Source organism: Hyla sarda, chromosome 4 (genome assembly GCF_029499605.1).
Source record: "Hyla sarda isolate aHylSar1 chromosome 4, aHylSar1.hap1, whole genome shotgun sequence".
Classification (NCBI taxonomy): Eukaryota; Metazoa; Chordata; class Amphibia; order Anura; family Hylidae; genus Hyla; species Hyla sarda.
Window position 1 is genome coordinate 193,258,327 of NC_079192.1, and position 21,090 is coordinate 193,279,416.

Genomic DNA, 21,090 nt, shown 5'->3' on the forward strand with positions numbered 1-21,090 from the left:
CGATCCCCGCACGAGGCGGCGGCCGACACGCCCCCTCAATACATCTCAATGGCAGAGCTGGAGATTGCCGAAGGCAGCGCTTCGGCTCTGCCATAGAGTTGTATAAACAGATTTGTAAATTACTTCTATTAAAAAATCTTAATCCTTCCAATAGTTATTAGCTTCTGAAGTTAAGTTGTTGTTTTCTGTCTAACTGCTCTCTGATGACTCACGTCCCGGGAGCTGTGCAGTTCCTATGGGGATATTCTCCCATCATGCACAGCTCCTGGGACATGACATCATCATTGAGCAGTTAGACAGAAAACTTGAGAAGCTAATAACTATTGGACGGATTAAGATTTTTTAATAGAAGTAATTTACAAATCTGTTTAACTTTCTGGAGCCAGTTGATATATATATATATATATATATATAAAGTTTTTGCCTGGAATACCCCTTTAATCCTGCTATGCCTGATCACTAACTTTACTTTATTATACTGTATTTATAGTATATAATATACTAAAAAAAAATCTGATAAGTTTTGAGGAAGGAAAAAACCTTTTACTTACTTATCCAACCCAATGGCAATTAATCTCAGAAGGCCTTATGCACATCTTGGGGATTGTTTACCAGTTGCCTGCACCTGACACCTAAGCTGCAGTCTATCAGTGGCCTCAGCATTCACATGCCATACAACTCGCATCATGGCTTCATTGATTAAAGGGGTAGTCCAGTTAATAATTTTAATCTATTATTAGTTTCCTCCTTACTAGTTTTATATTTTTGCAATAAACATCCATTAAAAATGATCAGTTCTTCCACCATTATTCCTATGGTGAAATGTCATCAAAACCCTTTTCTACCTCCCTGTTCTGGCATATTCATCTCGGGTGCTGTCCCTCCTCCTGCAGCCCCCACCTTCCGAGACGGAGACCACATGACTCAAATGCTGAGATGGACCAACTGACTCTCCTCCTGCGAGGGAGAGCAGGAGACATCTCCTGCCTAGCAACACTCATGAGTAAGGCTGGAGAGATCAGCAGTTAGCATAAGCAGTGTCAGCCTACCCTAGCTTCACCAACCCGATCTTTGGTGCCTCTGACCCTCAGCACCTGTCCATCTTCTGTTGTTGAGTAGACCGGGGTGGAGGTGGGTTATGATATATATGCATTTTTTATTGTGCATGCCCAGCGCAATAATAATGCCAGCCAAGCGGCTGCCACCTGCCAGCCTGGGACGCTGTGTGCTTCTTGCGTGCGTCCGCAGTGCACCCCTCACTCACAGAGGGGTGCGGGTCAATGCACGGCAGTCAGAGAGTGTGGGGCTGGCCGGGTCGCGACAGGTGGCGATAGTGGCAATAGAAACAAGGAATGTGCTATGCGGTCCCCCTCACTCCGATACGGCAGATACTGAAGTGAGGAGGAGGGGAGCGCTGAACAGGTGCAAAGGAAGCCGGGACATGTAGATTTAAGAAAGCGCATGTGGAAAGGAAAAAGCAAGAGGGCAAAAAATGTAGATCAGAGCAAGGTACAGCTACTAGAAAGGTCAGGATATGATTTTGGACACATAGTTAATGACTTAAGCTAATCTGAGGGTTTTTTTTTTTCACTTCGCTGGATAACCCCTTTAAGCAGTTATAGCAGTTGTACTGAACATGACCATTGTGGCCAATTATTGTTTACTAGAAAACTGCTCACAACGGCTGTAGTCAAAAACTACCACATCCATTAGTGCTTTTGTGCTGTTCTCCTATAGGGTAGGAGAGGAGACACGAGTAAAGGATTTTATGTTATTTTATTCCATTTAAGTCTTTTTTGTTTCCCCCCCCAAACACTGGATAACATCTTTAATGCAAAGTTGGTTGGTTATAACCACTCCATGCTTCCACTCTTCTAGGAAGATTTTTAACAAAATTTTGGAGGATGTCTTTGAGAATTATTGCCTATTCATCCATAAGAGCAATTGTGATGTCAGATACTGATGTTGGACAAAGCAATCCCCATAACACTTCTACCTAAAGGAACTTGGTGGCTTTAGGTCAAGGCTATGTGCTGGACTGTCAAGTTCTTCCACACCAAACTAACCAAACCATGCCATTCATAAGACTTGCTTTGTGGAACAAAAAAAGGCCACATCCAAACTGATCCCTCAAAGTTTTAAGGATACAATTGATTAAAATGTTTTGGTATGGTGAATCATTAAGATGATTGAACTAAGAATTAAGGTTAACCCTTGAAAAACAACCCTATAGAATAACTATTACCACTCACAGTTGTATTTAATCAATGTGTGCAAACTTTAATACTTGTCTGTAAGAAAGGACGGGACATCACCACTGAGAAAGCTCCCAATACAATAAACAGGTGGGAATGGTGTGTATAAGTGGACAGAGGATAAGGGCCTCGGAGCGCCCACACATCTCTGCAGTCCTGGTCCCCGGCAGATCCATCTAGGAGCCTAGAGTCCCATACAGAGCGGCGAGTGCCAGATATTCCTGTTTACTTCATATGTTAAGTTGATACTAAAAACTGTAATTTCACATGTGTATTAAATAGCAGTAATGCAGTTAAAAAATGTGTGTATATATAAATGTTGAATGAACATTATATTTTAGTATTCGCAGTGTGCTGCTTATTTTTTCATTATATATTGACACACAAATGCACGGCTCTTGCTCAAGCTTATACATAACATTTCAAGATGCCAGAATGTTTTTATTAATTTTTATTAATTATTACTATGTTTTAATCTGATGATGATGAGTACCACCCATGTTTCTCTTTTTCATGGATTATTACATTGGATTTAATGAGTTGACAAAGTTTGATAATGTATACATATAGCAAATATATGTGTGCATGTATGTGTGTTCTTTAAAAAGAATAATTTGTATGATCCCCAAATTTAATGTTAAAATCAGTACCACAACAGTGCAATGAAACCGTACTCAATGCAACAGCATGAGCCTCATGCCCATACAATTGAAAGATAAATGGTGCTGCAGTACACCTGTATCAGCACTGTTGTGGAGTGCAATTTAAAATGTGAACTGTACAACCACTCTCGACATGTTTCACTGTAACAACAGCATTGTCAAGAGGATAGCCACGTTGTCAAGAGGATAGCCAGTGTGCACTAAACTTTCAGCATTGTTTAATTGTGGCTTAAACAAAGGTAAACTTGCAGTATGGATACAAAGCATGTATAATGATTTTATTTAAGAGAATAAACTGGGTCATTTTCAAACTGTATGTAACATATGGGCTTGCCATTCAATCCAACTCAAGAATGATCCCACGGGAAATGACATGTGTCTCTGACAGAAATAACATTCTGGATAGGTAGCACTGCCAAATTTAACATGTGGTCAAAACATATGACGATCGTAACACAGAGTCATTGCTTGCGCTATACCATTAGAGCAAATGCTGTTTTTGTTATGCAAGATTTTGAATATAAGCATGGAAACATAAGGATGTTATAGAAGAATTTCTACAACATAAAGCTACACCATCAGGCATGCAACATTTGCTTATGGACTTATAAGCATAAATCTATACCTTTTGACAAAATTTTATCTAGAAAAATATTAAGAGAGTATAATAAAGCAACAAAATATTTCTTAGCTCACCTCCTTTGACTCATTATAGAATGAAAGATGAACACGCATTCAAGAACAACAAAAATACCATTGCTGTTATAGTGCATTAAAGTGAATCTGTCATAATGAAAAACCTTTTAACATGTCTCAGGGATATGTTAAAAGTTTTTATTGTTTGGTGCTTGGGTGTTCAGACTCCAACCAAGCACTAAATAGAGTAAATAGAGAAGCATGTAGCCGTGCAATTCTCTCTCTGCTCTGTGTCTATGTGAGACAGTCCCATAGACTTATGGGGTAGGAGAATGTTTATCTTATATGCATAAAGTATGCTTATGAATGTGAAAATGATCTAGTCAATTCATTCTTTTAAGAAGGTAAATTATATATACATTTTTAAATTATTGATATTTTTATCAAACAACAAAAGGGGCGACAGCATCAATGTTCCAGTAAGATTAATTTCTTTAGCACCAGTTTTTCTTTAGATTAGAGAATGGCGTATGTCTAAATCAGCCTAGGATATGCCTCCCCCAGTCTGTGTTTTTAATGTAACCCAACCAACAAAATCAAGAAACAAATTATTTTCTTACAAGTTGAAACGCTCTGCTGTCAAGTGCCTGACCCCTGTTTGATAATCTTATTTCCTGAGAATCAAAAAGCTGGAACTATAAGCTACCCAGAGTGTTAATTGCAGCCTTGCTCTGTCGCTAATCAAAAAATTGGATGTTTTGCATGAAAATACTCTACTAATTAATTCTTAGTCATAAAGCCTTGCACGTCTAATAACCTCTATGTGATTGGATGGTCTTTGTAGAGAGACTGCCGCTAATCCAACACACAGGAAAATACACACGGAAAAGAAAGAAGGGGCCTTACAAAGCCTGGAGAAGGTGATTGCATTAATAACTAGGCAAGGTACAATCCTGACTATGCTGTGTTCTAGAAAAGGACAGATACAAACAAATCAGTATTCTGAAAAAGACCAAGGGGAAAAAAAAAGTTAACATTTCCTAAAGAATTCCACAGGAAGCTGGTATATTCCAGTTAAGGTGGCCATACATTACCAATAACTGTCTGGTGAAAGTTCATTTGGCAGACAGTTATCGCTCCCGACCTACCCTTTACCCATAAACGTTCTGCAAAGCTGTGTGCTCTTTATGTGGAGGGAGGGGTAAGCCACAGTTAGACTACTCTGCCCCTGGCTTATCCCTCCCAGAACAAGTGGCTGAAAATCCAACACTTTTGACTCTTCACACTATTGAAATCATCTGTCTGCAGACAGCCAGGCTGACAATACCCTTAAAGGGGTACTCCGGCGCTTACACATCTTATCCCCTATCCAAAGGATAGGGGATAAGATGCCCGATTGTTGGAGTCCAACATCTGGGGACGCCCGTGATCATGCACGCGGCACCCCATTTGTAATCAGTCCCCGGAGCGTGTTCGCTCCGGGACGGATTACGGTCGACTGCAGGGCCGGCGGCGTGTGACGTCACGCCCCCGCCCCCGTCATGCTCCGCCCCTCCCGTAGGCTTGCATTGAGGGGCGGAGCGTGACGTCACACGGGGGCGGAGGCGTGATATCCCACGCCGCCGGCCCTGCGGTCGACCGTAATCAGTCCCGGAGCGAACACGCTCCGGGGACTGATTACAAACGTGATGCCACGTACATGATCACGGGCATCCCCAGCTGCGGGACTCCGGCGATCAGGCATCTTATCCCCTATCCTTTGGATAGGGGATAAGATGTGTAAGCACCGGAGTACCCCTTTAAACAGCTCTGCCAACTTTAGTCTAAGGTATATGGGCCCTTTTAGAGTCAAATATTAGTATCAAACAGAAGAAAATGACAAGAAAAAACTCCAGGGACAACATAAATACACAAGTGGGGTCTACAACGTCACTTGAGCGCCACATACATCTAGTGAACTACGTTTATAGTTAAAAAGCTAACACTGCTGTTATCAGACTAAATTATTACCACTCTGGCACTACTATTGAGTTTAAACAGGCACTGTCTAATAAAAAAGCTTTTATTTGTACATCTTGGGAAAACATTAACCTTTCTAATATTCTCCATAGGAAAATTATTTTATAGAAATCATGGCATATAAAATTATGGCTTTGTCCAAGCTGATGCACAGGCATGATCAAAGTACAGTAAGTGAGGGTGGGCTAGCACTTCTCTGTGCTCTCTCCTGTCTGATAGGACTCATCTGTTCTCTCTCTTGTCTGATAGGACTCCTCTGTGCTCTCTCCTTTCTGATAGGACTCCTCTGTGCTCTCTCCTTTCTGATAGGACTCCTCTGTGCTCTCTCCTGTCTGATAGGACTCCTCTGTGCTCTCTCCTGTCTGATAGTTCTCCTCTGTGCTCTCTCCTGTCTGATAGGACTCCTCTGTGCTCTCTCCTGTCTGATAGGACTCCTCTGTGCTCTCTCCTGTCTGATAGGACTCCTCTGTTCTCTCTCCTGTCTGATAGGACTCCTCTGTTCTCTCTCCTGTCTGATAGGACTCCTCTGTGCTCTCTCCTGTCTGATAGGACTCCTCTGTGCTTTCTCCTGTCTGATAGGACTCCTCTGTGCTCTCTCCTGTCTGATAGGACTCCTCTGTGCTCTCTCCTGTCTGATAGGACTCCTCTGTGCTCTCTCCTGTCTGATAGGACTCCTCTGTACTTTCTCCTGTCTGATAGGACTCCTCTGTGCTCTCTTCTGTCTGATAGTTCCCCTCTGTGCTCTCTCCTGTCCGATAGGACTCCTCTGTGCTCTCTCCTGTCTGATAAGACTCATCTGTGCTCTCTCCTGTCTGATAGCACTCCTCTGTCTAAAATTGTGATTCCCCTACACCCATGGAAGTCCAGGCAGAGCGGGGGGGGGGGGAGATGGCGGCGGCTTCAGGGACTTGTGTGGCAGTGGGGAGGACCACCGGCGGTGGCAGCAGCTGCAGGCTGCGGGGTCACGTGGGGAGGACTGGCGGCAGTTAGGAGGCAGAATGGCGGCAGAGACAGCGAGAGCAGTAAATATAGCTGGTAGGAGTTGAAAAACCACAACTACAATCAGACAGCCTTTGGCTGTCTGGGCATGCAGGTAGTTGTAGTTTTGCAACATCTGGAAGGCCCTCCAGATGTTGCAAAACTACAACTCCCGGCATGCCCAGGCAGTCTGGGCATGCTTGGAATTAAAGTTTTGCAACATCTGGAGGTCCACAGTTTGGAGACCACTACACAGTGGTCTTCAAACTGCCCTTTTCCAGTTGTTGCATAACTACAACTCCCAGCATTTACGTTCCTTAAGGGGTGTAGTTTACCAAATAGTGTGCCATGTGTTTTTTTTTTGCTTTTCTGGCACCATGGGGACTTCCTAAATGTGACATGCCGCCAAAAACCATTTCAGCAAAATTTGCTCTCCAAATTCCCATTGTCACTACCTCACTTCTGAGACCTGTAGTGCGCTCACAGAGCACTTTACATCCACATGAGGCATTTCTTTACTCGAGAGAAAGTAGGTTACAAATTTTGGTGGGCTTTATTTCTTCTCCACTTTGCTGCTATTCCTGTGAAACACCTAAAGGGTTAACAAACTTTCTGAATGTAATTTTGAAATATTTGAGGGTGTAGTTTTCATAATGGGGTCCATTATGGGGTATTTCTAACATAAAGACCCTCAAATTCCCTTGAAAACCGAACTGGTCCCTGAAAAATTCAGATTTTGAAATTTACATGAAAAATTTGAAAATTGCTGCTAAACTTTGATGCCCTCTGATGTGTTTAAAAAGTAAAAACATGTCAAATTTATTATGCCAACATAAAGTAGACATATTGTATATGTGAATCAATATATAATGTATTTGGCATGTTCATTTTCCTTATAAGCAGAGAGCTTCAAAGTCAGAAAAATGCTAAAATTTAAAAATTTTCATGAAATTTTGGTATTTTTTACTAACAAATTATGCAAGTATAGGCAAAAACTTACCACTAACATAAAGTAGAATATGTAATGAAAAATCAATCTCTGAATCAGAGATAGGCTTCTGCTTTTCTCCTGACAGAATTCCCAGGCAGTGATGATGCTTACCCTCACTGCTGTACACTTCCTGACCCTTAGTTGCCAGGTTGACAGCAGCAGCCAATCAGCTGCCATCTCCTCTCTGTTTGCCTTGGCAGTAGCTACAGAGAGAAGTGAAGTATAGAAGCTCAGTACAAACACTCACCTCGGCTACACACAGCTCAGCCATATACACACTCATCTCTACTACACACCCATCTCAGCCAAACACATTTAGCTCTGCTACACACAGCTCAGTAATACACACCAATTTCAGCCATACACACTCAGCTCTACTACACACACAGCTCAGCCATATACACACAGTTCTACTACACACTCAGCAGCCATATACATACTGAGCTATACTACACACACATTTCAAAGCCATACACACTCAGCACCGGTACACAGAGCTCAGCCATATGTTACACACACACACACACAGCTTTAGTACATTGCTCCTATCCTTCCTCCATCATCTATTTACCAGTTATGAAGAGAGGCTGCAGGGTTGTCTGTGTAGATGGCAAACACTGCTGACAGCCTCTGCTTCTCGGTCTGCTCTCCCCACTGTCAGTGAAAACATGGCTGCTGCTCTCATCCTGTGCCGTGCTCTCAACAGTGATTGACAAGACAGGAGCATACAGCATAGTGCTAAGTTTAATAATAGTCCTAATTTTAATAATCTATTAAAAAATAAAAAGCTGTTTATGGTGACAGTGCCTATTTAACACTGCACAATTCTTACCTTGAAGTTCCCCACTTTTGCTGTAAAGTTCTCTTCTTTGTTCACGTAAATAGGCACTCATACTTATTGCATGCGAGGAGGATTCAAACCTTAAACAAACAAACAAACAGGTTGGAAATATGCAGTTACAGTGAACCTATATTTCATAGCTATTCATAAGGTAGGTCAAGATATGTAAAGTTTCAGTCTCATAGTCATAATTCACTGAGCCTAATTCACTAACCCTCTCAGCCTCTTAATCATACACCCTATCAGCCATATATTCAAAAGCCACAAGTCTAACATTCACACCCCCTTTATTTTTTTTAACCCCTTAAGGACTCGGGGTTTTTCCGTTTTTGCATTTTCGTTTTTTCCTCCTTACCTTTAAAAAATCATAACTCTCAATTTTTCACCTAAAAATCCATATGATGGCTTATTTTTTGCGCCATCAATTCTACTCTGTAAGGACATCAGTCATTTTACCCAAAAATCTAGGGTGAAACGGAAAAAAAAATCAATGTGAGACAAAATTGAAAAGAAAAAATGTAATTTTGTAACTTTTGGGGGCATCTGTTTCTACACAGTACATTTTTCGGTAAAAATGACACCATCTCTTTATTCTGTTGGTCCATACGGTCAAAATGATACCCTACTTATGTAGGTTTGATTTTGTGGTACTTCTGGAAAAAAATCAAAACTACATGCAGGAAAATGTATACGTTTAAAATTGTCATCTTGTGACCCCTATAACTTTTTTATTTTTCCGCGTATGGGCCGGTATGAGGGCTCATTTTTTGTGTCGTGATCTGAAGTTATTAGCGGTACTATTTTTGCATTGATAGGACTTATTGTTGAACTTTTTATTCTTTTTTTCATGATATAAAAAGTGACCAAAAATGCACTATTTTGGACTTTGGAATTTTTTTGCGCTTACGCCATTGATCATGCGGTTTAATTAAAGATATATTTTTATATATTAATGATCTTTAAATGATCTTTATTCACTTTTTTTCCCAGTCTTTTTTTGCAGTGTTATAGCTCCCATAGGGACCTATAACACTGCACACACTGATCTTTTACATTGATCACTGGTTTCTCATAAGAAACCAGTGATCGATGATTCTGCTGCTTGACTGCTCATGCCTGGATCTCAGGCACTGAGCAGTCATTCGGCGATCGGACAGTGAGGAGGCAGGTAAAGATCCTCCAGCTGTCATGTAAGCTGTTCGGGATGCCGCGATTTCGCCGCGGCTATCCCGAACAGCTCCCTGTGCTAACCGGCATGGTTTCACTTTGATTTTAGATGCGGCGTTCAACTTTGAACGCCACTTCTAAAGGGTTAATAGCACGCAGCACCGCGATCAATGCCGCGCGCTATTAGCCACGGGTCCCGGCCGTTGTTAGAGGCCGGGCCCGACCCGCTATGACGTGGGGCCACGCCGTGGCCCCGCGTTCTAGATCGGGAGCGGACTCAGGGCGTACAGGTGCGCCCTGGGTCCTTAAGAGGTTAAAGTATAAAAATTTTTAGCATTTTAAGTAAATAATTCAAGTAATAAACATCAACAGTAAGGTGAAACACAAACAAAAGCCTCTGCAGGTCCCAGAGACCGACTTCAGCACTGTGACAGGGATGCAAAGTATTCAAAAACATTCGCCAATAGGACAGATGGTTGCATCCGAGACCCAACCGGAGGAAGCCCAATGCAGACAGACACACATACACACACCCAAGCACACAACCCGGTAACCCCAACCCCCCCCCCCCCCCCCCCACCCAGCACCCTCCTCTAGAGCACAGTAGGACTCTATAGCAAACTTATTAGGATAATCTAGCCAGTGGGTAAGCCGACACATTCAGTAAAAGCCAGGAGGTCCATACCTTGTCAAATTTCTTAGGGCACTTGCGACTCACATATAGTGCCTTGTACAAAAGTACATATTTGTTAACCAAAGTTAGCCAACGAGACAGAGGGGGAGGGGAAGTATCTTTCCAGGTCATTATTAACACTTTCCGAGCACAGAAGAGCAGAAAGCGAATTAGCAAGCATCTATGCAAACTAGAGACCACCTCATTAATGACTCACAGCAGGCATATCACAGGGGTGAGTAAGAAAGGAAAGTCTAGGTTATCTGCCAAAAACCCCATCGGGATAGGAGGTTGGGATAGGAGGTCGGGATAGGTGGTCGAGATAGGTGGTCGAGATAGGAGGTCGGGATAGATGGACGGGATATGAGGTCGGGATAGGAGGTCGGGATAGGAGGTCGGGATAGGAGGTCGGGATAGGAGGTCGGGATAGGAGGTCGGGATAGGAGGTCGGGATAGGAGGTCGGGATAGGAGGTCGGGATAGGAGGTCGGGATAGGAGGTCGGGATAGGAGGTCGGGATAGGAGGTCGGGATAGGAGGTCGGGATAGGAGGTCGGGATAGGAGGTCGGGATAGGAGGTCGGGATAGGAGGTCGGGATAGGAGGTCGGGATAGGAGGTCGGGATAGGAGGTCGGGATAGGAGGTCGGGATAGGAGGTCGGGATAGGAGGTCGGGATAGGAGGTCGGGATAGGAGGTCGGGATAGGAGGACGGGATAGGAGGACGGGATAGGAGGACGGGATAGGAGGACGGGATAGGAGGACGGGATAGGAGGTCTGGATAGGTCGGGATAGGATGTCAGGATAGGAGGTCGGGATATGGGGTTGGGATATGACAACAATATATGAGGACGGGATATGAAGTCAAAAGCTTCCTCTGTTTATTTTCCTCCCCAACAAGGATTAGGAAGGAAAAACCGGGCAACGCCGGGTATTCAGCTAGTTCTACTATATTAATAGGCAAATAATTAAACAAACTAAGAAAAAAAAGAGTGATTCTCAAGTACTTTATTTTCCACTAGAGTGATTCTAGCTCTTAGCTGCTATTGCACGGTGTATAAAACAAACTCTTGGCAATTGCTCTGAACTTTTATAGCAACTAAACTTAAAAAAAGTCGAGAAATTTAACCACCCATGACATGAAGGGCTCACACGCCAATATGTACTGTTTATTAAAAGATTACAGCTCCTAGTGGCTATGAAGTAAGCAGAAGAGAGGAGGCTGTGAGGGAGCTGAACATCTGATCTGTCAAGCCACATCCATGTAAAGTTCTCAAGATGGAGCTGCTTAAACAGAAATCAACATAAGTTGCTTCTACACAAGAGCAGGTTCTCAGCTCCCTCAAAGACTCCTCTTCACCTCTACCCGCTTCATAGTCACTAGCAGAGAATGAAAAACTGAATACACAATATTAAATATGTGTTAATTCCTACGCATTTGTACAAGCCTTTTAGTGTATAACAATCAGAAATAACGCTAATAAAGAAAACTATTACATACTTAAAAAGAGAGTGTTTAGGCCTTTGAGGCTTCTTCTTTGCAAAGAAAGCTGAAAACTCCCGTCCACTACTAGCATAGCTTAACTGGGCAGATGGTTCAGAAGAAGTCTTGGTGTTCTTCATATCCAAATACTCTGTCAGAAGCATCTAAAAATAAATACAGTCACATAAATACAGACCTCTTTCAGTGGCCATCCATTATCAATAAAACATGTCCATATAATGAATTAAAACTTTTCCCAACGATGTCCTAGTAACATCTGTTATCAAAAGTCAAGAATGAAAACAGGAATAAATGTATCAGTTTTAGATTAGGGTCTTATTAGACCCTTAGAGTAAAATACAGAATTCTCTAGAAACCAACATATTAGTGACATTAGTGTTTCACGGGCAAGTTACTGAAAAGAAGCATGTAATACTAATGGAGCAGAGAAGCAGTAAAAAGAGTAGAGGCTTGCTTAAATCAAGTTTGTATTGATGTTTTAGCAAAAAGCATACAGAAAGGATAAAGGTAAAAGTAATTACACAGAGAGGAGAGGCATAACACAAGCAAAGCTATAGAGGCACTAGAGATGCCTATCTAGTAGCAGTCCATTAAAGGGGTACTCCGAGCTCCTCTCGCCAGCGTCCGTCGCGCCCCCTTCCCATAGACTTTCGTTGAGGGGGCGGGCGTGACGTCACGAGGGGGAGGGCATGATGTCATGTGGGGCGGCCCTGAACACGGAAGCCCGAACACAGCCGTACTGAACAATAAACTTCCGGATGCTGGCGAGCAGAGCTCCAGAAGCAGGGCAGCGGAGTACCCCTTTAAGCTTCAAGTGTACATTGAGTTGATTGTTTAAGAAATAAGAGTAACAAATGATGGTGCATCTAAACTAAAGGACTGTATTAGCCTATACCAAAAACTGTGTTGTTTGTGGGCTAAATCATCATTGCATGTTATAATAGAAAGATTGAGCAGTGGAAAAAATAAATCTTTAACACATTCCGTTTACCTTTTAAGATCAGCGTTATGTGTACCATATCTCAATTTGACTTTACTACACTAAAATCTATCTAAGAAAGTATAGCTTTCTTCTCAAACTAGAGGTATTTTGTATTTGTTTAGCAACTAAACATTTAAATGTTTTTATTTTCATTATCATAACCTATGATAAAATCTAGCCACCCTCACCAACACATCTGTAACTTAGGATAGGTATACCAAACATAGCACTACACATTGTTCAGTAGATATACTGAAATTGCAGGTCAGGTGCAAAGGCAGCGATTCTGGCATGTGCATCAATTTTACAGCAATGAAAACAGTTAAAGCATTGATGGGCAACCAGTGCTCATCTAAAGTGTTTGTCAACAATAAAGCCTATCTTTAGGATCAGATTAGTGGGAGCCCGATAATCCTGATAACCCCTCCGATCAGCTAAGTGAATGGGCCATGGAGCTAGTGGGAGCATTGCTGCCTTATTACCGTACTTCCCAATCATAGCTCTTTACATTCTGCAGCAGCCGTACCTGTTATTGCAGCTATTGCAGGCTATAAAAGTAGCAGAAAATTCATCTCAAATAATTGTGGAGGAATAACAAAAGCAACTTAGTTGACACAAGTTTAATGGCATAATTGTGTAATACCATAGACAAAGGGCTAGTAGTGCTACGCAATGAAAGTAATAATGTATTTCACCTAGTCTAAACATTCCCTGTATGACTCCAGCTATAAATCAATTTGAGCTCCTGCGCGCACCCCCAGTTTGACTCCGGTTGGTCCACTGAAATGAATTCAATACAGGCCAGGTCCGGCTGGGATACGGGAGCGCCCGGTTTTCGCTCCCCCCAGCCGGATCCGGTTCCCACACTGTAAAAATGTAGTGTGAACCCACCGTAATAATGAATTTTATATTCCCTGTAAGGTATAAAGGAAGGAAAAGGAGAGCAAGCACACCATCCACTTTGCAAATGATCCACTGGAATGCCACTCCAGAAGCACAGGACACAAAGAACACTGCACTTATTCCACCATAAAGTTCAATGTACTGGCTAGTTGGCCTTTTTATAACATACAACTCTACAAATTATTATTTGCACTGTTTTCTGTACCAAAGAAATTAGAATTGGCTATAAAATGAACCGCTGCTCATCACAGATGACTATGCAGAAGAAAGTAAGTTCAGCCCGAAAAATACCTAAATTAGAGTTAACAACTCAACAAGCTACCTTGATACTGTACAAAAAAGGCAAAACATTACCAGAAGAACTTTAAGGGTAATTTAGATAATGAAATAGCTGCCAGCAGAATTAAACCCATTAGCAATGCCAATTGTACAATTAGAAACGCCATTAATGTAGATTTGCTAATGTTTCTTAACTCAATGAAAACAAAAATTAAAACCTTTTGCTTGATAGAAGCACTTTAGCAAACTCTGGGAGAGGGCATTTAATTGCTTAAGCACCATAAACTCTACTAAAATGCTTCAGGCGATGTCTTGAATGTTCACTTAATAAGACTATTTCAGTCATTAACCCTTACATTGACAGTGGAGGCACTCATGAATATTACCTTGACTACAGTGAATATGGAAGCACAGTATTTTGAAAAAACATTAGCATTTCCTACAGGACAACTAGCAAACGTGTAAAGTAAAAAAAAAAAGGAAAAGTGAGGAAAACAGCAATTCTAGAAATCCAGTCCAAAGTCCAAACACCTATACATTCAGTGTATACAAAACAATACAGTCAATCTACAGTACCTTGCAAAATTATTCACACCCCCCCCCCCCCTAACTTTTTTTCATATTTTGGTAAATTACAGCCTTAAAGGGGTACTCCCTTCCTTTGCTTTCAGAGCTCCGCTCCCCAGCATCCGGAAGTTATTGTTCCGAACGATGTGTGTGCGGGCTTCCATGTTTAGAGACGCCCCTCGTGATGTCACGCCCGCCTCCTCATGACGTCACGCCCGCCCCCTCAACGAAAGTCTATGGGAAGGGGGCGCAAGTGGCCAGATTCAGCTAAAAACAAAAAGGCACATTTTGGGTTTGGGAAAAGACATGTGAGAGACTCCCAAAATGTATGAAGGAAGGTGCTCTGGTCTGATGAGACTAAAATTTTACTTTTCCTGAAAATGTTATCAGAATATCAAAGCAATTCCCTAGTATAACAAATAAAAAGGCACACATAGATTTAAAACACAAGCACTACTGTGTTCAGTTAGCAGCTATTATCAAAATAAATAATGTTAGTAACTTTTGTAACCCAGTGGGCTGAGGACCAACAATGGGGGTTTACTCTGAGAGTAGCCTAGTTGTCTCTAGTGTATCTCTTATTCCTTTAATGGGGTACTCCGGTCCCAAGACATCTTATCCTCTATCCAAAGGATAGGGCATAAGATTTCTGAACGTGGGGGTCCCGCCACTTTGGACCACCGCAATCTAGCATGCAGCACCCACCTGTAAGCACTGCTGGAAGCTCTCAGTGTTTTGCCTCCCGACCACTGGGACGTAGTATCATGACGTCATTACTCCGCCCCGTGTGACGTCACGCGCCACCTACTCAATGTAAGTCTATGTAAACATTTTAAAGTAGAAGTAATTTACAAATCTGTTTAACTTTCTTGCACCAGTTGATTTAAAAAAAAAAAAAAAAATTCCAATGGAGTACCCTTTTAAGGATTTTACTGGACATGGTTGTAGGCTTATAAATGGACAATATTGTAATGAGTTTAATTCAATGGGCCACAAGAAAGGAAGACTAGAATCCCTGCTTTACTTTTAACCCCTTAACGACGAGCGCCGTAAATGTACGTCCTGGTGACGTGGTACTTAATGCACCAGGACGTACATTTACATCCTAAGCATAACCGCGGGCATCGGAGCGATGCCCGGATCATGCGTGGCAGGTCCCGGCTGCTGATCGCAGCCAGGGACCCGCCCGTAATGGTGGACACCCGCGATCCCGCGGATGTCCGCCATTAACCCCTCAGATGCCGTGATCAATACAGATCACGGCATCTGCAGCATTGCGGCCACTTAAATGGATGATCGCATCGCCCGCAGCGCTGCTGCGGCGATCCGATCATCCAGCACGGCAGCCGGAGGTCCCCTCACCTGGCTCCGCTGCCTTCCGGGAGTCTTCTGCTCTGATCTGCCTTCCCGCAGACCAGAGCAGATGATGACAGATAACCCTGATCAGTGCTGTGTCCTATACATAGCACTGAACAGGATTAGCAATCGAGTGACTGCTATAAATAGTCCCCTATGGGGACTATTAAAGTGTAAAAAATAAAAGTAAAAAAAGTAAAAAAAAATAAAGTAAAAAAAAATTGAAAAACCCCCTCCCCCAATAAAAACGTAAATTGTCCCATTTTCCCTATTTAACCCCCAAAAAGTGTTGAAAAATATTTTATATATATATTTGGTATCGCCGCGTGCGTAAATATCTGAACTATTAAAATAAAAATGTAATGGTACCGTACGGTGAACAGCATGAAAGTAAAAAAAAAGTCCAAAATAGCTGCTTTTTTTTATAACCTTTTATTCCCCAAAAAAATTATAAAAAATATATTAAAAGTTTTATATAAGCAAATATGGTATCATTAAAAAGTACAGATCATGGCGCAAAAAATGAGCCCTCATACTGCCACTTATACGGAAAAATGAAAAAGTTATGGGTCTTCAAAATAGGGGGATTTTAAATGTACTAATTTGGTTAAAAAGTTTGTGATTTTTTTTAAGCACAACAGTAATAGAAAAGTATATTATCATGGGTATCATTTTAATCGCATTGACCCAAAGAATAAAGAACACACGTCATTTTTACCGTAAATTGTATGGCTTGAAAATGAAACCTTCCAAAATTAGCAAAATTGCGGTTTTCTTTTTAATTTCCCCACACAAATAGTATTTTTTGGGTTGCGCCATACATTTTATGGTAAAGTGAGTGATGGCATTACAATGGACAACTGGTCACGCAAAAAACAAGCCTTCATACTACTCTACTCTAAAATATAAAAGAGTTATGATTTTTTGAAGGCGAGGAGGAAAAAATCGAAAACGTAAAAATAAAATTGTCTGCGTCCTTAAGGCCCAAATGTGCTGCGTCCTTAAGGGGTTAAACCAGGCAATAGGCTATTGCTGGTAATTATGTTAGTGAGAATTATTCATTTTACTGTGATTGCCTTCTGTTTCAATGTTGCTCTTTATGCCTTATTAGAAGAACATGCAGTTGCAACGATACTTTTTGTAGGGGATTGTCAGGAGCACCGCTGACAAACTGCTTCTAATGGAGCATCTTCTTTGTTTTTGTAATGGATGTTATTCTGCAGCATTAGCTTCAGTAGTAGAGAGGCAGATAAAAAAAATCGCTTTACTTGTTAAATTGACTTATTTTCGCACACTGGCCCTCATTTACTATTCTAAACCCGACCTCTTTTGTCTGGTTTTTTTGTCGCATCTTTGTCTGCGCCATGTCGCAGACATGGTGCGCCAGTCTGCGACACGATGCGACATTTTTTCCCGACGGACCCGATGTGGATTCTCCCAAACCAGAAAAAAGGGGCGTTACCCGACATTTCTGAGCTTTCCCACGTATTTATTAAGGTTTCCAACCCGAATTTGTTGAATTGTTTTGGATTTTTTCCCGACAGCTCAGAGGAGTTGGAAACCAAAACCAACAAAACCCACGTGCGACAATAGGATGCGACATAATAATAAATATCAGGGGAAAAAGCAGTCGGGTAAGAAAGCAAGATAGACTTACAACCCGATTTTCTTAGTAAATGAGGGCCACTGTCTCATTAGCTTCACAAAACTGCCCTAGAAAGAAAATGCACCACTTGAATGGTGCACACTACATTATACACTGCACACCAAAGTCAAGATCCTAAAAAATTCCTGAGCAAAATCCATGAAAATTCTGCATTCCCACTGTTTTAATAAGAACCCATTCCATAGTTTCCACAAGAAAAAATTGTAAATGTACAATGCAAATATGTGAGATAGCCTGGATGCCCCAAAGAATGAGGTTTAAACCAGAGTAAATTCCATAGCAAACAAAGCAAAAATCAATGGCAGAAAACAGAGGTATCTGTCTAACTGCCTCCAGTCCAGATGCAGTTATAAAGCAAATCTGTAGAATGTATGTGCAGCTTTCATGTATGTGCCAATTCGTTTGGGGTAAACATTGTTGATTGTATAAACTACTTCACTTTTAAAAGGCAGCATTCCAAAAGGTGAATTTATGCTCTGGTCATGGAATGATTAAAGACTAAAAAAATAACTACATGAGAATCAATGGCCAATACAGAAGAAGGAAGTGGCTACACAAGCATCAGTGTCACATGAAGCACTACATATCACTGTGATGACTGTTTCATAAATTATGGAATTACTAACACCAATTGAAAATTTACTGTGTATTATAATAAATATATATAGATTCTACTCCATGTGGAAAGCCTGAAACTAAAAATAAAATAAGAACCCATTCTGTCCTTCCAGACTAGTTATGATCAGTGTAATAGCACTACATCAAACAGTTAGAAGAAGGAGGAGAAAAAAGATTTAAAAAACCCAAGGTCATTGTTGGCTGACATGACCTTGGAAGCGTTTGCAGCAGACAGTTTATACTATAACAAGCAAAGCTTTCTTCTTCCCCACATTCACCTATGCTGTATCTTACACTTTTTGGTGCAGTCTGAAGTTAGCTTCGCTCTGATCCTCCCTCAAGTCATAAGAAATATAGGGGCCTATTATATTTGACTGTTTTGCTGCAGGCACTCTATAAGAGCAGCCTCGAGCCATTTATAATTGCCCAAAAAATGTGTTTTTATGGAACGAGCAAAAGTTTGCCTTAACCTAATGATTCCATTCCCTAAAGTAAAAGCTTAATAAGAGCATGTGTAAAAACGTCTAAAGAAAGACGCGGTCAAAGTCCAAACATAAAGTCATTGCGCACCTAACAGTAAAATGTACCATTAACAGCCTCCCACACTATGGAATTACATCTTTCTCCAAAACACATTTAACTCCACATATTTTCTTTACAATTACTTGTGCTATAGTCTCATCACAAAATACACACATTTATTTAGTAATACTTAAAAATAAAATAAAAAACATACTGTATATCCTCGAGTATAAGCCGACCCAAATATAAGCCGAGGCCCCTAATTTCACCCCAAAAACCCAGGAAAAGTTATTGACTCGACTATAAGCCTAGGGTGGGAAATACATCATCCCCCATGTCATCATCCAGACCCCCGTCATCATCCAGACCCCCCCCCCTTTCTTTTTTTTTTTTAAAGTAGAAATTTTTATTTTCCTTAAGAGAGGTAAATAAACAGTTGTGCGGTAACAAACAACAATCAATTGAAATGCTTACAGAAGGCAATCGGGTAGGTATCTCCGAACTATGAAACCATTGCATTGGTATAAAGACTGCGAGAAAGCATACAAAAATTTAGCTGAGCTGGCCATATGTCAGTCACCCCCCTTTCATCATCACCGCCTGTCAATCCCTTCAGCCATCGGCTGGCCGGGCATGCTGGGAGTTGTAGTTTTGAAACCTCTGGAGGTCCGCAGGTTGAAGACCACTGCGGCCTTCGTCATCATCCAGACCCCCCTTTAGTTTTCTACTCCCCTCGGTGGGAAGGAAGGGTGAACTGTACGGGCCATCTAGTGATGTTGCCTTGATGACGACGCACAGGGACGTTCATGCTCGTCCCTGTGCGTCGTCGTCAAGGCAACGTCACTAGTCTGGGGCAGGCTGGGAGCGCTGAGAAGAGGGCCCCCCCGTGAAAATGGACAGCCTGGAACGACTAACCCTCCCCACCGGACGGTCCCTGCAGCATAGATGGCCCGGACCAGCTCACCCTAACTTCCCACCGAGGGGAGGTGAGTGGAAAAAGGGGGGGTCTGGATGATGACGAAGGCCGCAGGTTTCAAAACTACAACTCCCAGCATGCCCGTACAGCCGATGGCTGTCCGGGCATGCTGGGAGTTGTAGTTTTGCAACATCTGGAGGTCCACAGGTTGAAGACCACTGAGAAGGGATTGACAGGCGTTGAGTTCAGTCGAGTATAAGCCGAGGGGGGCGTTTTCAGCACTAAAATTTGTGCTGCAAAAACTCGGCTTATACTCGAGTATATACGGTAAATGAAAATTGGAGGAACTGTATTCCATTTTTTTTTCTCATCTTTGTACATTTCTACAGAATACACTGGCTCAGGTGGCCTAGCAACCACAATTTTAGAGGTTTCAGGACATGCTTGTACAACAGCCAGCCTCCTCATGCTGCAGAAGTTTGCTCTGGTCCTCTCACTAAACATCTATGTACCATATCAGCTTTAGCGAATATGAAACTCCAAACATTTTTTTTCCCCCTGTTGTATGCAACTTTACTATAAGGGCCCCATTCAGACAGCAGAATATCCGCCCAGAAAAGTTCAGTGGCAAACACCGACTCAATCAATCGGCACTAGGACCTCTTGAACATGGATGTCTAGGCATATTCTGCTGAAAGAATCAACATGTTCACTCTTTTAGCGCATTTCGAAATTAGAATATTCTGCTCGGAAATTCTGCCATGTGGATGGGCCCTTAGGATATAAGCACTAATGGCCCTAACAGCAGATGCATAGGCTATTTTTATGGTATGGATCTTCTTGGCCCACTGTACTGATAATTAATAATGCAGAGAATGCCAAAAGTCCAAGAAGTCAAAGTAAATTGTTACAGCTTCTTTACGGCAGGTTACTATACAAAGTATGCAGCATGCATTTCTTTTTTCCGCTGTACCAAGCTTGGAACGCGTAAACCATGTCAATAGGGAAACATGGTAAACAGCTAAGGCAAATATACTTCCTTCTATCTGCCGCCAGCTATCTTCTCCAGCTCTATTAGCCTTGACTAATTTACTCTTTAACTATAAAAAGTTTACATCTAATGCAATGATGATGCAAGTAACCTAGGATTGTACTAGGAGCATCAAACACTATATTCATCTTTTACTAAAGTCTGCAAAGAAAAGATCAGATGTACTTTTCAGCATCTAGAAGCAAAGCTTAATCCCATGGTGAGCCTGCTGCTCAGCTTACGTGATTATAGGGCCTTTCATGCACCAGAACCTGGATATCTGTGACCAAACATAAGAGTATCCAAAGCACTGGAGATAATACTAAAAGGGATGAGAGCGACCCCTTTAGAGGTTGAAAGGGATCTTGTTAGGTGTCAATGCTTGAAGTGGTCTAATGCTAGAATGGCAGGCTAGCTTCAGTACACTTTACAGGAGAGATCGGGCAGCGTGCCATTACAAGCTGTGCTAACAGTTTCTCTGAAGGGATAAACAGCAGAGACCCAAGTGAGCTGCTTTTTACTAATACCT

The 21,090-nt window shown here is 41.9% G+C and overlaps 1 protein-coding gene across 1 annotated transcript in view; it reads right to left on the reverse strand.

Moving 5' to 3' along the window:
* Window positions 1-21,090, reverse strand: part of EXOC4 (exocyst complex component 4) — a 471,200-nt gene that overhangs the window by 358,768 nt on the left and 91,342 nt on the right. Inside the window, 2 exon segments of the mRNA XM_056573178.1 lie at window positions 8,374-8,462; window positions 11,720-11,865. Of these exon segments, the coding sequence (XP_056429153.1) occupies window positions 8,374-8,462; window positions 11,720-11,865 (235 nt within the window).